Source organism: Macaca mulatta, chromosome 3, assembly GCF_049350105.2.
Source record: "Macaca mulatta isolate MMU2019108-1 chromosome 3, T2T-MMU8v2.0, whole genome shotgun sequence".
In the NCBI taxonomy this organism is placed as follows: domain Eukaryota; kingdom Metazoa; phylum Chordata; class Mammalia; order Primates; family Cercopithecidae; genus Macaca; species Macaca mulatta.
The window spans coordinates 82,661,539-82,681,041 of record NC_133408.1 but is presented as its reverse complement, the minus strand read 5'-3'; the positions used below and the strand labels follow the sequence as shown (position 1 = coordinate 82,681,041).

At 43.9% G+C, this 19,503-nt stretch overlaps 1 protein-coding gene across 2 annotated transcripts; it reads right to left on the bottom strand.

Moving 5' to 3' along the window:
- Positions 1-8,151: 8,151 nt before the first annotated feature.
- Positions 8,152-17,051, bottom strand: IGFBP3 (insulin like growth factor binding protein 3). 2 transcript variants are annotated; one of them, XM_015133508.3, is made up of 5 exons: positions 16,515-17,050; positions 13,011-13,237; positions 12,341-12,460; positions 10,609-10,749; positions 8,152-10,352 (listed from the first exon to the last, which is right to left on the bottom strand). In XM_015133508.3, exons 1-4 carry the CDS (start codon positions 16,915-16,917, stop codon positions 10,624-10,626), a joined length of 876 nt encoding a protein of 291 aa, XP_014988994.1. In that variant the 5' UTR covers positions 16,918-17,050; the 3' UTR covers positions 8,152-10,352; positions 10,609-10,623.
- Between the last annotated feature and the right edge of the window lie 2,452 nt (positions 17,052-19,503).

Genomic DNA, 19,503 nt, shown 5'->3' with positions numbered 1-19,503 from the left:
AACTGCTTTGAAAAATAGTCTGGCAGTTTTCCAAATGATTAAACATAGAGCTACCAAATGATCCAGCAATTCTACTCCTGGGTAAATGCCACTTCTAGGTATATGCCCAGGATAAATGAATATGTATGTCTATCCAAAATCTTATATACGAATGCTCATAGAGGCATTATTCACAATAGCCAAAAGGTGCAAATAAATCAAATGTCCATCAATGGACAAATAGATAAACATTTGTCAATTGTGGTATACCTAGACAATGAAATATTATTCAACCATCAAAAAGAATGAAAAACTGATAATGCTACAACCTGGATGAACCTTGGAAACATGCTAAGTGAAAGAAGTTAGTTATACGCAATTACACATTGTAATTCCATTTACAGGAAAGTGCAGAATAGGGAAATCTATAGAGACAGAAAGTAGATTAATGGTTGCTTAGGGCTGGAGAGGGAGGATGGAGGATGACTGATAAAGAGTTCAGAGTTTCTTGGTGAAGTGATGAAAATGTTCCACACTTGTCTGTGGTGACGGCTGTACATTTAAAGCTATACTAAAAGCCATAACATGAGTGAATCTTATGTTAATTCTGTCTCAATAAATCTGTTAAAAAGAAAGATTTTTCAGTAGGAGCAACTCTGTCAGTGTCGAGATTTAGAAAGAAGACTCTGAAAGGAATGATTGTCATGGGATTTGAGAAAATAAAGGAGGCTAGAAAGCTAGACAGAAGTTGGTTAAATTATTTATGTCGCAAATGCTGAAGATCAAAGTAGAAGGAGGCAGATTGGGGTACACAAGGGACAAAGAATCAACCTCTGGAAAGAATCACCTGTACTTGCTGACTCCACCTTCTGTCCTATTCTCTTTTGAACACTTTCTAATCAACTGCAAGAGCTGATCATAACTGGTTTATAACACACTCTCATTATTGAGCCACATCTGGTCCTCTCTTGTTTACTTGTTCTATTTTTTAATAGTGCAATAAGGACCCATCAACTACCCATCCAACTTAACAACAGAATTCTGACAACCTATATGGAATTAATCACTCACTGCTTTTCTTTGTGTATGTTTTATCTTAACTATATCTATTTTTTAAACATATATTTTTATTTTAGATGATTTTAGTTATTGTTTTTAACATCATAAAAAGTGTACCATGCAGAAAGTGATCTTGAAGGACTTGGCTTTTAAACTGATGCTGTAAAGCTACAAGTCTCTTAATTGTTTTATGCACCTGCTGTTTATTTATTTAGGTTTCTACGGGGTCCTCTCTCTTGAAAATACACCACACTTTATTTATCCAGGCTTCTGATGATGGGAGCTAGGTTATCTTCAGATTTTAAAAAATTGTCTACGGTGCTGCAAAAATATTCTCATACATGTGTTTCTTAGATTCGATCCCCAGAAGGCAGATACCAAGGGAAAGACTCATGGAAGCAACTTACTAGGAAACGTTCTCATGAAAAATCAATATGGTTATGAGGCAATGGGACCCAGAAGGTGGGAAGGCCAAGCCAGGCCAAGCCACACTGAACACCACAGAAGGTGACTTGGGCTCAATGCATCAAGATAGGGAGGGTCACACCTCAGAGTGGCCCAGGCAGGGAAAAGGTAGCTGGTATTTCATGTTCTCAGAGATAATTTTACATTGTCTTTTTTTATATTATAGTTGGTTGGCTGTTGCTGGTAGATAGAAATAAAATTCATGTTTGCGTATTTTTATACCCAGACATACTGCTAAATACTTTTATTATTTAGAATAATTTGTAGATTCTGTTATAATTTCCATGTAAATATCTGCAAGTAGTGACAGTATTTTTCAACTGTCAAGTCTCTTTTTTGTCTTACTGCACAAGCTCAGTTCTCTCATGCTGTGTTGAATGGAAATGGTAAGAGTGAATATACTCGTCTGATTTATTATTTTAAAGAGATTGTTTCTAATGTTTCTCCATTAAAATGGTGCTTGCTGGGTTTTGTTCTTCAGTATATACACATCATCAGATAATGGATGTTCCCTTGCATTCTTAATTTATTAACAGTTTTTGTTGGGTTGAATTTTGTAAACTGCTGTTACTGTTTCCATTAAATATCACTCTCTCTTTAATAGGTGACATACATATGTTTTCTAATATTAAATTATTTTATAACCTGGAGTAAACCCAAGTTGGAAATACTGAAATACCTTTAATAGGGACTATGGAGTTTGCTTTATTAATAATTGCCTTGGGGTTTTTCATTGATGAGCAAAATAGGCCTGTATTTGTCTTTGCTTGATTTTGGCTTTGGGGTTATACTGGTTTTGTAGAATAACTTGAGGTATAGTCTTCCCTTTTACAGCTTCTTTAAAAGTTTTTGTTGAATTGGATGATCTGTTTCTCAAGTACTTGGTAGAACTTAAATAATTTGGTGTTTTCTTTGTGAGAATGTTTAAACTATTTCTTCAAATGTGCCATAGTTACAGGAATATTTATGCTTTCAATTTATTCTTGAAAATAATATTTTCTAAGAAATTTTACACCTTTTTTACATTTTCAAATTTGATAATAAATAGTTTTGCTAATATTTTCTTCTAATCTGTTCATTCTGGTTTTTATGCAAATCCCTTTCCTCACTGATAATGTTAATAATGGTAACTTTTCCTCTTGATAGCCTTTCCAATCTTTGCCTATTTTGTTAGATTTTTCAAAGAAGCAAATTTTGGTTTTGTTGGTCTTCTCTATTGCATTTTCTTTTTCCTCTGTTATTGCTTTTTACTCTTAGTTTTATGAACTTTTTTACTTGGATTGATTCTAACCCCTTGAGGTGATCACTTAGCAGTTTTCAGGCTGTCCTCACCTAATGTAGGCTTTAGGCTTCTATTTCCTTTGAACCTCAGATCCTGCTTGCTTTCATGATCATCATTAGCATTATCTAGGGAGTTTGAATTTCAAGGCAGTTTTAAATTTCTGCACAGTTTTTAATTTTAGTATTGATTAGTCCTTTAACCTTGAATTATTATTTATCTGTGTGCTTTTTAAATTTTTAAAAATGTGGGAATTTAAAAAGATTATCACTGTAATTAATTTAAAATTTAATCACATTGTGGTTATAAAATATTGTTTACATGGCATCTATTCTTTCCATTTTTGAAGTTTCCTTTATGATCTAATATGCAATTGATTTTTAAAAATTCTTCTTATGTTCTTGAGAGGAACATACATTCTTTAATTGCTCTAAATGTATTCCTTTGATTAGGCTTGTTAGATCTTCTAAATCCCTATGGATATTTTGGTCTTTTTAACTATCAATAATGAAAACAGGGCAAACATTTAAATTTCTTCCTATAATTAACTTAATTCTAGTTAAAATAGTGTGAAGATATTTTATTAAGTGCACACATGCTTAGAATTGTTAATTGTCCCTGATTAACTTATCTTCTTATTATTTTGTAGTAACTTTTTCTAACTCTATGAAAATATTCTTTGTCTTAAAATTGTTTTGTCTGATATAAATAACTACCAGCTTTGTCTTGAATAATTTTTGCCTGATATGTGTTTTCCCATCGCTTTTCTTTCAATCATTGTCTGTTGTAATAAAATATGTAATTTTTAGCCATGAAATCTGTCTTTGTAGTGGTCAATTTTAACATCTGTTTAAATGTAGGTTTCTCAATCTTGGCACTATTGGCAATTTGATGGGATAATTCTTTTGGGGGTGGTGGTTTAGTGTGCATTGTAGGTCGTTTAGCAGCATCCCTGATCCCCTTGATCCCAGTAACATTGTCAAGTTGTGAAAGCTAACAATGACTCCAGACATTGCCAGTTGTCCTCTGGGGGCAGCATTTTCCCTGACTAAGGATCACGAATTTTTTAGTATTGACAGTGGAATCTTTTCATGTCACTTTGGTTTATTATTTCTGTTTATCCTAGTCTCCTTGTATTTATAAACTTCTGACTATGGTTTTTTTTTTTTTTTTAACTAGATAAGCTGTTTTTGGTACCCACTAGAAATTTGGTGTACCACATTATTTATTCTCTTTCACTTAACACATGTTTTAAACATTTCCAAGATTTGTTCCCTTCTTATAGAAGGTCTTCCTCAAAAACATTTTAAATGTGCTTCTTTTGTGTGGCAAACATCCTGGATTTTCAATGCCTCAGAATAGTTGATCATGCCCTCACTTTTAAATACAGTTTAGCTGGGTATAAAACTCTAGCTTCTAAATTATTTCCCTCATCTTCCTGTGTCTAGAGTCACTCTTTAAAAATGTGGTTTCTGTGGTATGTTCTTTCTGTGCTGAAACTTTGCTGTTTTAAGATTTCACCATAATTTACCAAGCAATGCTTTTGAAATGATCTCTTTTTACATTCTATGGGGTCTTTCAATATAAAGTCTTCCTTTTTTTTCAATCCTAGCAAAAATTATCTCTGTAATTTCTTTAGGTATTTCTTAGGACTTCTGTTACCTATATCTGTTTCTGTCCTTCATTTCTCTCAACTGATCTTTTGTATTTCCCAGTCATTATTCTTTCTGCTTCCTTTTAAGAGAGTTCCTCAACTTGTTCTTCCCCTTTACTAAATTGTCCTTTAGCTGTATCCATTCTTTTTTTTTTTTTTTTTTTTTTGAGATAGGGTTTTACTTTGTCACTCAGGCAGGAGTGCAGTGGCACAAACATGGTGGGCTCAAACAATCCTCCCACAACAGCCTTCCAAGCAGCTGGGACCACAGGTGCACACCATCATGCCTGGCTCTTTATTTTTATTTTTTGTAGAGATAGGTTCTCACCATGTTTCCCAAGCTTGTCTCAAACTCATAGGCTCAAGTAATCTTCCAACCTTGGCCTCCCAAAATTCTGAGATTACAGAAGTGTGCCACTGTGCCTGGCCTAGCTGTATCATTTTTAAAAATTCCATCTGCTTTATTCTTCATTTCAAATGTTGGATATTTCATACTGCTATGGCTTGAATGTGTCCCTGCAAGAATTTGGGTGTTGAGACTTAATGGCCAATGTGATGGTAGGAGGTGGGGCCTTTAAGGGTGATTAGGTCATGAGAGCTCCTCAATAATGCATATATCAAAATAGTTCTAAGAGAGGATTTTGAATGCTCTCACCACAAAGAAATGATAAATGTTTGAGATGATGGATATACTAATTACCCTGACTTGATTTATTATACAATGTATACATGCATTATACACATGCACACTGTACCCCATAGATATGTACAAATAATCATTTGTCAATTAAAAACAAACAAAAGAGTAACCTTCTGAATGAGGCTTTCCTTGGCTAACCTCTCTAAAAATGAAAGAAAGGAAGGAAAGAAGGAAGGAAGGAAGGAAGGAGAGAGAGAGAGAGAAGATGAAAAAAACCCCCTGCACTAACAATACTTGTCACTTCACATTTTCCTTTATTTTTTTTCCCCATAGCACTTAACACTATTGAGCACCCTATCTATCCCACTGACTAATCTTGTTTATTGTCTTTCTTTACAAGGGCAGTGATTTTATATGGCTTGTTCACTGCTGTGTGCCCTTCTAGAGTATAAAAAGTGGATAAAGAATTATGCCTGCATGTGGGACAAAGAGAGAAGCCAAGACAATTTCCAAGGTTTGGGAAGGTGGCTGGACCAGGAGGTCAGGGCTGTAGGAGACACCCATACTTCTTGGAGATGACCAGTGGGCTGACGGAAATGTAAGCTCATTGCTCAGTCATGAAGTAGAGGCAGGGGCATAACAAATGCAGCAAGATTTTCTGAATGAAAAGAAACAAATCATGTTCACTGTGGAAATTGAGATTGTATCAAAATAGAAATAAAACAAGGACATTATCTACACTCACATAGCCATGGTTAATATTTTGATGTATTTCATTTTGGTTTTATGTGTGTGTGTACGCAATATAATTGCATTCTGCTTTTCTTTTAGCCCACCACAGACATTTTCTTATTGTAACTCCTATTCAAAAACATTTTTAGTGGTAGCATAATATTCCTTTGTACCAATGCATTTCAGTGTAAAATGCCCTTGTACTTAACTGTCTGTGCATGTCTCTGATGATGCCTGTGGGATTTCTTTCTGCAGTGGGATGACTAGTTCAAGGAGTTTGATTAGATCAGAAACATCCCTCTAGACAGGCTGCCACAGCAGAGAACCTGGAATCCCATTAGGACACCCTCATTAACACCGGTGATTGTTATTTTTCCTAAAGTGTGCTGATTTGATAACTGAATCTTAGGAAGCTATTGTTGTAGCACCTGCATTGCCTTGACTCCCATGGAGGAGACCACCCTTACTTGTTCATTTCTGTGTGTTTGTGTGTGTGTGTGTGTGCAGGTTGCTTGGGTACATGTGACCTTAGGGGTTAGTGGAAGCAAAAGTCTGAGGGAGCAGAAGTTGGTTGAGGAAGATAGCAGAGGATCAGAAGAGGCCCCATGAGTCTACCTGGGAGGCCAAGGCAGGGAGGTAGAGGAACTGGAGGGTCTGGAGGAGAATGAGAGTATGCAATTTTAAGGTATTTACTGGAAGTGGCAGGAGAGCATTTAGAGGGAATAGGTGATCATAGGTATTGTGTTAGTCAGGGTTTTCCAGAGAAATAGAACCAACAGGTTATATCTATCATCTATTAATCAATCATCTATCTATCTATCTATCTATCTATCTATCTATCTATCATCTGTCTAATCTGTCATCTATCTAGTCTATCTACCTACCTACCTATCTCTAATCATCCACCAAAAAAGATTTATTACAAAAAATTGGCTTATATAAGTATAGAGGCTAAGTCTCATCATCTGTAACCTGCGAGTTGGAGAACCAGGAAAGCTGGTGGTGCAATTTTGCCCAGGCAGGCAGATAAAAGGCACAAATTCTTTTTTCCTCTGCCTTTTGTTCTATTCAGAACCTTAATGGATCAGTGGATGCTGCCCTGCCCACACTGGGGAGGGCAATCTACTTTACTGAGTCCACTGATTTAAATGCTAATCTCATCTGGAAACACCTTCACAGATACTATGCTCACAGTATCACCCTCACAGATGCTGTATCTGGGCACCCCATTGCCCAGTCAAGTTGACACATAGAATGCATCATCATGAAGTGTGGGAAGCAGCAGAAGTTAGAGGTTAAGAAATGAGGACAAGAAAGGGCACATGAGTTGGTGGCTCCCAGGAAAACAAACCTAGTGGGCTTAGAAGGCAAGCATTATTTTGCAGCTCATAGCTCTCCAGCAGCTCCCAAGGGGTTGCCATGCTCTGGGCCTGGATTTCCAGACACTTGGCCTCGCTTCCTAGGTGCTCCAGGATTCTGCCACATAACTCTCCACAGCACTTGGTGACTGCTCCCTGCAATGGGCTCCCTCTGCTCACTGTCTCCCTCCATCTTCACAGCTTTGCAGTCACAGCACCCCCAAGGGGCCTGCCTTCTCAGTTTTCCTGGTTTCTCATGTGATCAGCCTGAGACCACACCCCATAATCCCCATCCTCTGAACACTTACAGAACCAACTTGCTGCTCATCACATACAACACATGTGATAAGGGTATTTTAGATGTTTCATCAACAAATCAGACATGGTGCTAGACAGGAGGTAACTCTTCGACAGCAATTTATCCTTGGATGCCCTGAAGCCACAGGCTCAGTGTTTTTGTCTAAAGTGGCTTTGACAAGTAACAATTGTTCCAAGGCTGCAGATAGGGGACTTAGATCCCAGAACCACTTCTACTTGGAGCAGAGAAGGGCCACTCTCTGCTTGGAGATGGGAAGGGGACACAGCAGTAAAGGGCATGAGACTTAATTGCTGAGTGTCTGTTCTGGTCCTTCCCTGCTTGTCCGTGGACGGCTGCTAGTGTTAGATGGAACAATACAGGGCACAACCCCAAAAAGGCAAGGACCAGTCACATAGGTGCACATTGCTGACCTGATCAAACCTGGGCCACAGACTGTCCCAACAATACAACCTCCTAGAATTGGACCATCTTGCGGATATGATCCAATGCCTCCATAGGTTGCCCACAAAGCCATGGAAACTGACTTGGGTTCTTTTGCTAGAGAGGAAAGCAGGGAAACGTTTGTGTTTACGAAGTTACCCACTACAGCTAAAATATTTTCCCCTTTCAGGATTATTTTACTAGTGATACAAAGCCCAGAGATGGTCAATAACAAAGGGAAAGAGATTTTTATTTTTAATGGTAAAAACTTTATTTACTATTTATAAATACATTGCAAGACAAACTTCTCAAAAATACTTTTCCCCCCAAAAATTAAAAAAATAAAGAAAAGCTAATAGGTAGGCAGAATGTCTTGAGACCCCTCTGTTTTCAAGGAGACCTCTGTGCAGCGTGTGTTCACACCGAGGGCTGCAGCAGGGCAGAGTCTCCCTGAGCCTGACTTTGCCAGACCTCCTTGGGTTTGGCCTCTGGGAGACCAGCCCAGCCTCTGGGCACGAGCTCCTTTCCTCAGTCATGGCCACAGTTGTATCATATAGCATCTCTAACATTTCATCTAGGATTATCTAGTATAGATCTTATTATATTTGGGGCTATGTTGTATACAATGTTAACAAGGACATATCTTCTCTGCATAAATGTGTGAATTATAAAGAAAAGCATGAGAATGACTCTAAGTTCAACAAACATGGGTGAATCTCTAGGTGCTCCCAGTGTCCTGGATGGGCTCCCCAGCAAGCCATTCCTCCTTCCTGCTCTGATATTACTATTCCTTTTTACATTGTGCCAAGGAGGACAAAAGATGAGAGAGGAAAATAAAGCTTTGCCTTTAAAGAGCTTATCCTCAGAAATAAGCTTTGTCTTGAGTTGTTGAACTATGAAACACTATTTTCTGCAATCATCTGAAGAATCATGCCATTATTTGTGATGCCTCTGAATGGGGAGGCTGACTCTCCCTGTCTCTCTGTCCCTCCTACCCCATGGGGCCATGGCAAAAGCCATCCTGGGCCTTCAACTAGGCCATGTCTTCAGGAAGGTTCCTGAAAAGGAGGGCCCGTAATATCTGCCTTTATAGGTTCCCAGATTGCCCTAGAACATTCTTAGATATATATTTTTTTAAACAAGTAGGACTCCACCTTATTTTCTCCAATAGTCCCCAAGCAGTACAGGCCAATGAAGATATAAACATTATTCTTGGTTGAGGGACCCAAGCCCTTGTTTCAAAAATGACACCACAGAAGGCTGTGAGCTCCAGGAGCATGCGTCGGGATGTCCGGATGACCGGGGTGTAAGGGTTTCCCTATTCTCAATAAAGCCTGTGCACACTGTACAGGGAGTGGGGGCGAAGCGTGTTCTCTACATAGGCAACACAGCCGCCTAAGTCATGAAGTCAGTGGTTGGCCGCTTCGACCAACATGTGGTGAGCATTCCACGGGGGGATGAAGTCTGGGTGCTGTGCTCGAGTCTCTGAGTATTTTGATAGGAAGCGACAAGAAAATTCAAACTGCTTTTTGCTGACTACTGGAAAGTGAAAAGATGCTCAAGTTTACCATTCGAAGAAACCATAGGCATTTCAAAAACCTCTTTCTAAACTTTGGTTTAAAAAAATATCAGTTCACCACAAACAGAAATATAAATCGAGGCTGTAGCCAGCTGCTGGTCATGTCCTTGGCAGTCTTTTGTGCAAAATAAGGCATATTTGAGCTCCACATTAACTAAAACAAAAAGAAAAAGAAATATATTGAAATAATCCCCCCAAAATCAAAAGGGCTCAACTCTTGCCCTGAGATATCCAGCACAGCCTGCAGGCTAATGGCACTAGGCCTGCAAGTGCAGGGCTAGGGTCTCAACCCATGTTTTTAAACACAACAACAAGTACCATCTGTTGTTCACAGGGTTCACTGTCAAAGAGTTACCCTCAAATTAGAATTATGTTTTTCCAACTTGTAAGGAAGAAAGAAACCCTTCTAACTAAACGTGCAAATTTCTTTTGCTTACTAAATTTGTCTTAATAAAATGAAAGAAAATGTATTTATTTCTTTCCCCCAATAGTTCCCTCATTTATTAAAAGAAAACAGAATACTGGGTATAATAGCATTCTCTAAAATGATTGTTTAAAATTTCATTTTTCTACCAGATTTAAATGAACTTTATTAAAATTATATTAGCCACAGACTAACAGAACATTCATAATATATTTTACAGAAAAAAAAGCCGCATCTTCAGACTGATGCTCTCCCAACTGAGCTATTTCAGCTGTCTCACATTCACATTTTTAATTTAGATACACGTATCTGTAGCAGGTTCTTGCGGATTAAAACAGTTTCCCTGTGAAGATAAATGGACCTCCAGACTTCACGGGCAAAGCCTAACTTTGAAAATCTTCACTTTGCATGTGGATGAATGACAGCTTAGGTGCTGAGAGGTGTCTGAAATAAAGCAGAGCATCCCTGAGGCACACTGGCCGGCCTCCTTCCCCACACTTGTTTGGTTGGGTTGAAGGGGTCTCCCTCTCCCTGCACCCTTCTGAGGGCTCTGTCCTATTTGCTTTGCTCTTTCTGGCCCTGAGCTGCAGTTCCTGGGTCTGCAAGCCTGGGGAAGGGCTGGTGGCCAAGCCCAGCCCATGAGGCTAGTCCAAGGACAGTGAGGCCCTGGAGCCCCAGGCTGCCCCTCCTGAGTGCTCACCCTCGCGGCAGGCGTCTACTTGCTCTGCATGCTGTAGCAGTGCACGTCCTCCTTCCCCTTGGTGGTGTAGCCTGGGAGAGGCTGCCCGTACTTATCCACACACCAGCAGAAGCCCCGCTTCCTGCCTTTGGAAGGGCGACACTGTGGGAGAGAAACAGAAGACAGAGAGGTGAACGCCCCTGGGTCTGGTATCAGGTCGGTGACCAGGGCCCATGATGGTTTGCCAGCATGACTCTGCTATGCTGAGAAAGCATAACAGAAATTTCAGCTAAGGCTGCGTAAGAGCCACGCATGCCTAGGCCTGCTGACTGTGTACCTGTGCATGCGTGTGGGTGTAAGTTCCTTCTCCAAGAAAGCGGGGGTGGGGGCAGTTTTGTGTTTCTAGGAGTGTAAGGTGGACACCAGTCCTTGCAGAACCTCTTGGGCCTGCCGACTTCTCTGCCAAATGTGGGACTGAGAATATCCCCTCTGCCTGGGAATGCCACAGCTGTGCCTTTGGAGCCCACATCCAGCCTCACACGACACCTTCTCAGTATGAATTTGTTGAATGAATGACTGATGTAAAATGTGGGTATAAATAAGCCATGGCAATGGAGGAAAGCTTAGGCTTTCTGACTGTGGCCACTACTACGAATCCTGGTATATGGTCACCCTGAGGCCACTGTGGCTCACTTAGGTCTCCGAAGGCCAATTCTGTAGATACCAATTAGAAAGCCAATTGAAACAGTGCCATCACATAACACAAAGTCTATAGAAGCATATTTATTACAGCTTCATATTACTATACCTTAAATTTGTTTGATCATTTTCAGCTTGTTTAATTGGGACTTTAGGCATATGACTACATTTGGGACTGATGTATAGACAGGATTCTCACTCCATTCCTTTTCCAGGAATAGGACTGTGTTGCAATACAAAGATTTTGAAAAGACTGCTGTTTGATGTTGATGACTCTCATGCCTTCTTCTCACCTGGGTTTTCTAGGGAAAGGCCAGTGAGTCACAGGAAGACCACAACATGGCCAGTTTGGAGAGCCTGGCCGTCCCCAGCATGGACCGAGTGTCTGATTTCAAGTTCCATCCCCTCCATGTAAGACAGACACCTGGTGTGTGCTGGGGATGGTTGGGCTCTCCAAGCTGGCCATGCTGCAGTCTTCCCCCAACTCACTAGCATTTCCTTGAAAAGCCCAAGGGAGACAGAGACATAGGAGTCATCAACATCTAGCAACGGTCTTTTCAAAATCTTAATATTGCAACCTGCTCACTATCAGGAAGGCATCAGTAGAAAAGGGGACAATTGTGGGATTTCAAGGTAAGCTTTTTGTGGTACGACCTCATGTCACACTTCTTGGAAACTGACTGTAATAGTTGTTTGAAATGGGACGCAGCATTAACAAATGTGTCAACATGTTCACCTGCAGTTTATAAAGGGTGCCCCTGGGCAGTACCTTGTCCACCCTGTGGGTGAACCACTGAAAGGGCAGGAGCGGGAAGTGGGTGGTGGAAAGGCACTAGGGTTGAGGATTATGGCCAATATAGCAGCACTCAGAGCAACAAGTCAAAACAGCCCTTGGTCTTACCTCCTGAGACTGGCACCAAGTCCTGGGCACTGGCGCTGCACAGGCTCAGAGTTAGAGCTATGGCCAGAAGAGCCTTGGGGCTGGTGAGGTGGGTTTCTCCTCTGCGTCAACAGAACCCGAAGAGGAAGAAAACACACTGAGGACCTCACTTACCTGCTTTTTCTTATAAAATCCCTTCTTGTCACAGTTGGGAATGTGCACACCCCTGGGACTCAGCACGTTGAGGAACTTCAGGTGATTCAGTGTGTCTTCCATTTCTCTCCGGCAGGGACCCTGGGGATCAGGAAGGACCGGAGCAACACAGTCATGGTTATTACTCTAGAATGTGTGCTTTAAAAATCTTACAATGCCGCACGACTGCCCAAAGTGGGACCTGTAATTTGCTCCTCAGATACCTTATGCCTGATTTAGCAAGAAAGTCCCTCAAATAAGCTAACCATCACTCCCTGTCTCCCTTTTGCTCTTCCCAGAGTAAGTCACAGAAGCTGGTATAGAACCAATAGCAGGTCAACAAGCACAGAGGATGAAGTAAATAAAATAAAACTATCTTTATGAGAATATTTTTCATTATCTCTAGAGGTCTTTATGACATCCCATATGCTTTTAAGAGTGTTGTTTCAGCTTGATCCTCATAAGATTCTCCAAAAGGGTCAATATTCTTTATGTAAGGAGAAGAGAGATGTGAGGCACAGAGGGGCTAGGGACTGCCCACCCATCTGCCAGATGCTGGGGCTTGTTGAGTAAGAATTGCCCTCAAGAGGCTCTGAGTACCCAGGCTTGGCAGGTCTTGCCCTCCTCGTTTAACAAGAGGAAAAGCTCTCACGTATTCTGTCTCCCGCTTGGACTCGGAGGAGAAGTTCTGGGTATCTGTGCTCTGAGACTCATAGTCGACTTTGTAGCGCTGGCTGTCTTTAGCATGCCCTTTCTTGATGATGATTATCTTTGAATGGACGGGGTGGAACTTGGGATCAGACACCCGGTGCGTGCTGGAGACGGACGGGCTCTCCACACTGCCGGCGCTGCGGTCTTCCTCCGACTCACTAGCATTTCCTTGAAACGCCCAAGGGAGACAAACACGTGAGAGTCATCAACATCTATCAACAGTCTTTTAAAAATCTTAATGTTGCAACCAGGTCACATGTAAATGACAATATTAGTTGACAATCCAAATAAGTTTTTTTTAAAAAATACCTCGATGAAATATTAGTCCTTAGTACCACTCGCTACATGGTAGTTGCTCTACCTCAAGAAGTTATCTGTTTGAAAGTCAATCTGACAGGGGCTCTTCCTAAGTAGCTGCAACTAAAGAAGGCAGACAAATGCTTAAGTGCCCCTCAGTAGAAGGTGAAGGCAGTATGCTTCATCTTCCACCGGCAGGGGGCAGACCCGAGTCACAGGAGGCTGCTGCGGCGATGGCTCAGAAATTTTGCAGTGAACTCCAAGTGTGGTCCTCCCACCCGTGGGAGCAGCGGCAGCCTGGAGGACTTGGAAGAAATGCATATTCTCCACTCCGGAAACGCTGGAGTGGCGGCAGCAGTCTGAGTTGTAACAAGCCCTTATGGGAATTCCGAGGTTGACCAGTACCGTCCTCAATGCTATCAGGTAAACACGCTTATAAGAGCTTGGTGTCCAGCTCAGATGGGAAAACTGAACTATTACCTGCAAAGCGTTTTGCCTCAGGGGCTCAGAATCATGCAAGCATGTTGGTGGCTTGTTTTCTAGGTCCCCGTTACATCTCTAAAACTCAAGGTCTACACAGACCCTGTGCATCCTGCTGGTACCTGCCTGAGTCAGTCCTCTTCATCCCTGGTGAGCACAGGAGCACATGGATGCAGACAGTGCCAAAGTCCCACTCACAGCTCAGACTTCTAAGTGCCAAAGAGCTTTTCTTTCCCTGGGTGGGGATGGGGTAGGAGAAATCCCCCTCCAGCAGATCTCCCTTTTATAATAAAAAGTGCTAAATGAAGAAAGTCTGATACTTAAAATAGATGCTGGAATGTTAACAGTTGAATTAGAATTTTAAGTATATGACTAAATTCGAGACTGGATCTGTGGGCAGGATTCTCACTCCATTCCTTTTTCAGAATGAACTTGGAGGGGCTGTAAGACCCCTATGGGGATCAAAGGCTACATTCAGAGCCCATGCTCCCAGAGCCTGTGGACCATGCCAAGCTCAGCCCAGCACAGACCTCTGAAGGGCTTCGGCTTAAGTCCACAATTGAGAGTCATGAAATTTCTCTACTACAACAAACAAGACTATAATGTGTAACCCTAGCAGGGAGCTCAGGTGGCCCATCTGGTCCACAATCTATTCTAGAAAGCTACCAGGGCTGCAATGATTTGGTTGCAGATGCTCTGCTCTCCCCTGGAAGTGGCTACTGGCAGGTCACTCACCAGGGCCTTAGTTTCCTCACCTACCAAACAGCTCACTGAGGTCCTGCTGTAAAGTTCCCCAAGGGGTTTCACGCCTTGGGAAGCACACATTCCCAGGGTCCAGGCCAGAGCCTCGCAGAGGAGCGCCCTACCTGTGAGGATTTGGTTTCAATTTCTTTTAATCTTAGCTTTCTTTCTTTTTCAAGGAAATACTGAGATAAAAGAGATACTAAGAATGTAAATATTCTAAGAACATGTAAATAAACATATTTATATTTCTTTTCCAAGAACCTTGAGTAATTTCTTAAATTTCCTTGGTTTCTTCTTAATGCCTGGGCTGCAGACTAGGGCATGAAGAGAAAACAGTTCTATTTAAGCAACAGATAATTGTGACTTTTGACTGTCACAAATTCACCTTTTTTTGTCAAATGCATTCTAGAAGTCACTTAGATCTTTTTATAATCTTATAGCTCACATTAACCTATACAACAGAACTACTAAGACGGTAATCATGATTGCTGAAGCCTAAGTGACAATGTGTATCAGTATTTCTAAGATCACTTTTTGAACACCCCAACATGCACAATAATGTACAACACTTGGCAAATGACATAACTTTGTCCCGAGAGACAAATGCCTCCAGCAGCTTTAACAGCTGACCACAGCCAGTGTATGTTTCAGGCATCTGGAATCTCGCCTTTCCATGAATCCAGTGTTTCTCAGGGGTGAACAGAGCCAGCCTTGCCTAGCCAGAAAATAACTTTACCTGGGTATGGAACTCTACAGCTACATAAATTATAAAGAGACTGTTCATCCTGCTAGCCCTAGATGGGGGCCTGCCTAGTGACATCTGTCCAACGTGATCGTTGGGGAGTTGGGGGGATTAGGATGGGGAGAATTCTCTCAGCCTTCAGCTGTGCAAGGCAGGAACTTTATTTCCTCATATAACTAAGTGAGGCTGGCTAAGAATGCTTGAAAGATGAACGCCTGCCAAATCCACTTAAACAACGCCCCCCGCCCCCCCGCCCCGCTTTTTTAAGGGAACAATGTGATGCCCTTACCAGAGTCGCTGCCTGCCTGATAGACTGGTAGTGGCTGAGCCAAGAGGGTAACTCTGCCAAATGTTTGCATTTTTCCTCTTCTGGGGCTCTCCTTAACATCTCATTCCCCCCCATTTCAGATTAAGAAGGGAGACCCTAGGACTGATTCCAATTCCCTTCCCTGTCATTGAAATTGACTTAGTCCACATTGCCCGCACCCGCCACGCACCTGGACGTTTGTTTGAGGTCCGCACAGGTGCGGAGGTGGCCTGAGTTGTAAGAATGGTATGGTACTAAAAGTGGCACGTGGGGTTCAAACCTACACTCTGTTGCGGCCTCTGGGTAACCTTAAGAAGTTACTTCTTTTTCAACTTCAGGTTTTCCAACCGCAGAAGATACCAAAACCCGAATCCACTTTACTTGTTTTTGGACACACCGGGACTAGATATCGCTTTGCAAACAAAAAGGCTGTTCAAAGTCAGTATTTTAAAAGAGAGGTACTATTTCCTACAACCTACCTGCCCACCTTCCTTGGTCCAAATCCGCCTATGTCCCCATCCCCAAGCATCCCTGGGATTGCGGTCCACACCCCCGTGCGGCGCGAGGAGAATCTCCTGTGTCCAGGATCTTTCCAAGAGCTAAACGTCGGTACCGCTCCCCCCAGCTCCGGAAACCTTTAACCCATTTTCACTGAAAGCGCTTTGCAATTTACAAGTACTCTGCACTTAAGAGAATCAAGCAAGTAGAGGGCCGGCAGGGGAGGGTCCCTCCGGTGAGCGCCTTCAGTTTCCCCACATACTATCTCCAGTGAGAAGAAAACCCGAGTCTCCGGCAGCGGCACCCAGCAACCCCCAGGCCCTTCCGCGCCAGTGAGCGGGCTGCTGCGAGCAGCGCACCTGGCGCGGGCGGCTCACCTGGAGCGGGCGGCGCTGGCAGCAGGTAGGCGCGCAGGCTGCTGACGGCACTAGAGTTGACGCAGAGCCCGCGGCCGTCCAGCAGCGCCTGCAGCGGGCGCGCCTCGTCGGGCGACGGCTGGCAGCGGAGGCCGGAGCCACAGCGCTCGGTGTAGATGCCGCACGGCTGGCCCTCGCTCAGCGCGCACGTCAGGCAGCAGCCGCAGCCCGGCTCGCGCACCAGCTCGGCGCACACGGCGGGCGGAGGCGCGCACTGGGCCAGTGCACGCGCGTCGCACGGCTCGCAGCGCACCACGGGACCCAAGCCCGCAGAGCTCGCGCCAGCCCTCGCCACCGGCGGCCCGCGGAGCAGCACCAGCACAGTTAGCGCAGCGGCCCAGAGCGTGGGTCGCGCCCGCTGCATGACGCCCGCCACCGGGGCACGCTGCTTGGCAGGCCGGGGCTCGCAGGGATGGCGCGACAGTACGCGGCGCGAGGCTGTGGAATCCAGGCAGGCAGCCGCCGATCTTTAGCGCCCAGCCGCAGCGCTCGCATCTGGGCGGCCCGGGCGCGCCGGCCGCTATATAGAAGCCGGGGTGGCCCAGGACACGCCCCGGAACGGCGCGCCCAGGAGTGGGGGTTGGGGAGGGGGGCGGGTCGGCGCAGGCACGGCTGCGGGGGCGCGTGCCTCGCCCTGAGCAGCCGGGGCCGAGCTCGGGGGCGTGCAGCTCGCGACTCACCCGGACACCTGCTCCTCTTGCGCAAGCCCGGAGCCCGGGTCACCTTGTCGTCTACAGGAACCAAGATGTGCCCGGTCACCTCGGCACTCCAGGCCACCTCAGTGCCCCCGGTCACCCCAGTCACTCCTGGCTAACTCAGCACCCCCGATCTCCTTGACCCCGCCGCCCTTCCCCCTTCCGTTCTCGGGGTGAGGTCGCCCTGCGGCGAGCCGGTGTCGAGGAAACTGGCATGCATCGCTCCGCATTCGTGTGTACCTTGTGGAGCTTTCTAAAATTTAATTCCGCTGGCAGGGGAAGTCTTGGGACATTTCTGATTTACATTTGGGTCTCAGGGAGCCAAGGCACTGCGGGATTTAATTTACACCCACTGGGCTGTTTACGTCCCCGGGGTCCACAAATACGCATCTGAAGATGTCCCCGGGGCCCACAAATACGCATCTAAAGATGCGCCCGGGGCCTTTGCCCCATTCGAGGTTTGCTTCTCAACACAAGAAAACTCACACGTGTTGCTACACCGCAAGTCTCCAATTAAGAGTGGACAGGCAAGGTAATGCGTCCTTAAGGCAGGGCTTTTCACCTATTTTAAATGACAACTGTTCTTCCTGTTTGGGATATTCTCCCTGATTACATTTTCAAATAGAGTTTACACTCACGACAAAAGAATAGCAAAGACAATAAAGTGGGCACTGCTGAAGCGTAATTAACCAAATAGTCCTTAAAATAGGCAATTTTCATTGTCATTTTTTGAAGGCGACTTCGTAATACTGTATTCTCTTTGATGCGTTGGGATTCTCGTTTATCTCTGCAATCTAAGCATTTTTCAGTAAAGTTCGGGGGCGCAAATGCGCGCTGAGGTCGCTGTAACTCCTGTCGGTCTTCTCTGGCACTCGAGCGTCTTCAATTTTGTCTGCACACCCCCTCCCTTCGGTGACCAACAGAGGACGCTGGTGGTCCAGGATTGGATTGAGGATTAAATTTTTCAAGGCGCTTTTCCAAAGAGTTTGTGGGGGTGGAGTGGGAAGCTGTGAGACCTCCGCGGGAGGAGACTTTCCTGAACGCTATTGAAATTGGACGCTTGCCTTAGGAGGTGGATAGGTGACTTGAAGGAGTCCTTTGCAGTTTGGGGTAGCAACAACAAATCAGGAGCTCCTCCATTCCCCTCCAGCATGAAGCCTTGGGTGAAGTTAATCTTCATTCATCATTTCTGTCTCTCCTAATCGATCTCTCGCCCAGTGTCTCTTCTTGTTCTTCTCCCTCCCTTTCTCTCTCTGGTCCTCTCCCCTTTTTCCCCTGTCCACCTCTTCCCCCATGTCTATACATCTTCCTTTTATACATATCTATACATCCTCCTTTTGGAATGGAAAGACCAATTTCGTTCCCTCTTGTACTAAATAAATAAATAATTGGATCTCTACAAAGAAAAAGAGACCAAAGACAAGAACAATGGAGGGTCCCAGGGTGACAAAGGCCCAGCCCTGTCATTATCTTATGAGCTCTTCCCCCACAGTGCTCAGGCTGTGGCTACACTCAACCTTGTTTACAGGAAACCGCGCCATAATCGTCACTTGCTGTTTCCTTTCTCCTGTATCACCTCCTTCTAGTGTCTGCGTTGACACTCACGAACAGGATCTCTGATTTCGTTGAAAAATTGAAGGAAACAAAACGAATCCCGCAGGTTTACATCCGTTCCTTAAATACTTGCAGAGACCTTGACTCTGAAATTAGAGCTGGGTTCGGCATCAAATGCAATTCTTGAGGTCGCAGGTCTGCAGTTCTGGTTAGTGCAATGTTACAGCGAAGCCTGGACTGACTAGTTAGTGTAGCACTTTTTACTCAGCTTTATCATCTGGAGAGTGGAGAGGGGAAGATAAGAAAGAATGTCTTTTTGGAAAGGATTTAAAAAATATGTTTTATTCTTGGTTTTCTTCTTTTTTCCCTCGCATTACAGTTGGAGAAAGTTGTTCAGTGCCGGATGGCTAGGGGGCGCCAAAGCGCCAGACGTCCAGCCCGGCCTCAGGGACCACCGGACAAATGCAAAGACTAAGTCACACTGCAACTTTCAAAGACTATTCCAATAACAATGTTTTATATAGATTGCCATCACCTTTATCATGACATCTTGCAACAGCAGAGTAAATTTGAGGCAGTGACACGGGGAGAATTGTGTTTTGTTATTTAGCCAGTTTTATTTGATAACTGCAAGCTCCCTGCCCCTTCTGGAACATAATTGTTGCAGGAAGGATTTGGACTGGATAAAACTTAATTTTGTG

Bases quoted from the DNA above. Each gene is read 5' to 3' on its own strand.
- IGFBP3 (XM_015133508.3), bottom strand. From the start codon at position 16,917: ATGCAGCGGGCGCGACCCACGCTCTGGGCCGCTGCGCTAACTGTGCTG. The intron at 13,238-16,514 runs GTGAGCCGCCCG...GGGCGTTTCAAG, and splicing joins GCCAGCGCCGCCCGCTCCAG to GAAATGCTAGTGAGTCGGAG. The intron at 12,461-13,010 runs GTGAGAGCTTTT...CCTGATCCCCAG, and splicing joins CCAAGCGGGAGACAGAATAC to GGTCCCTGCCGGAGAGAAAT.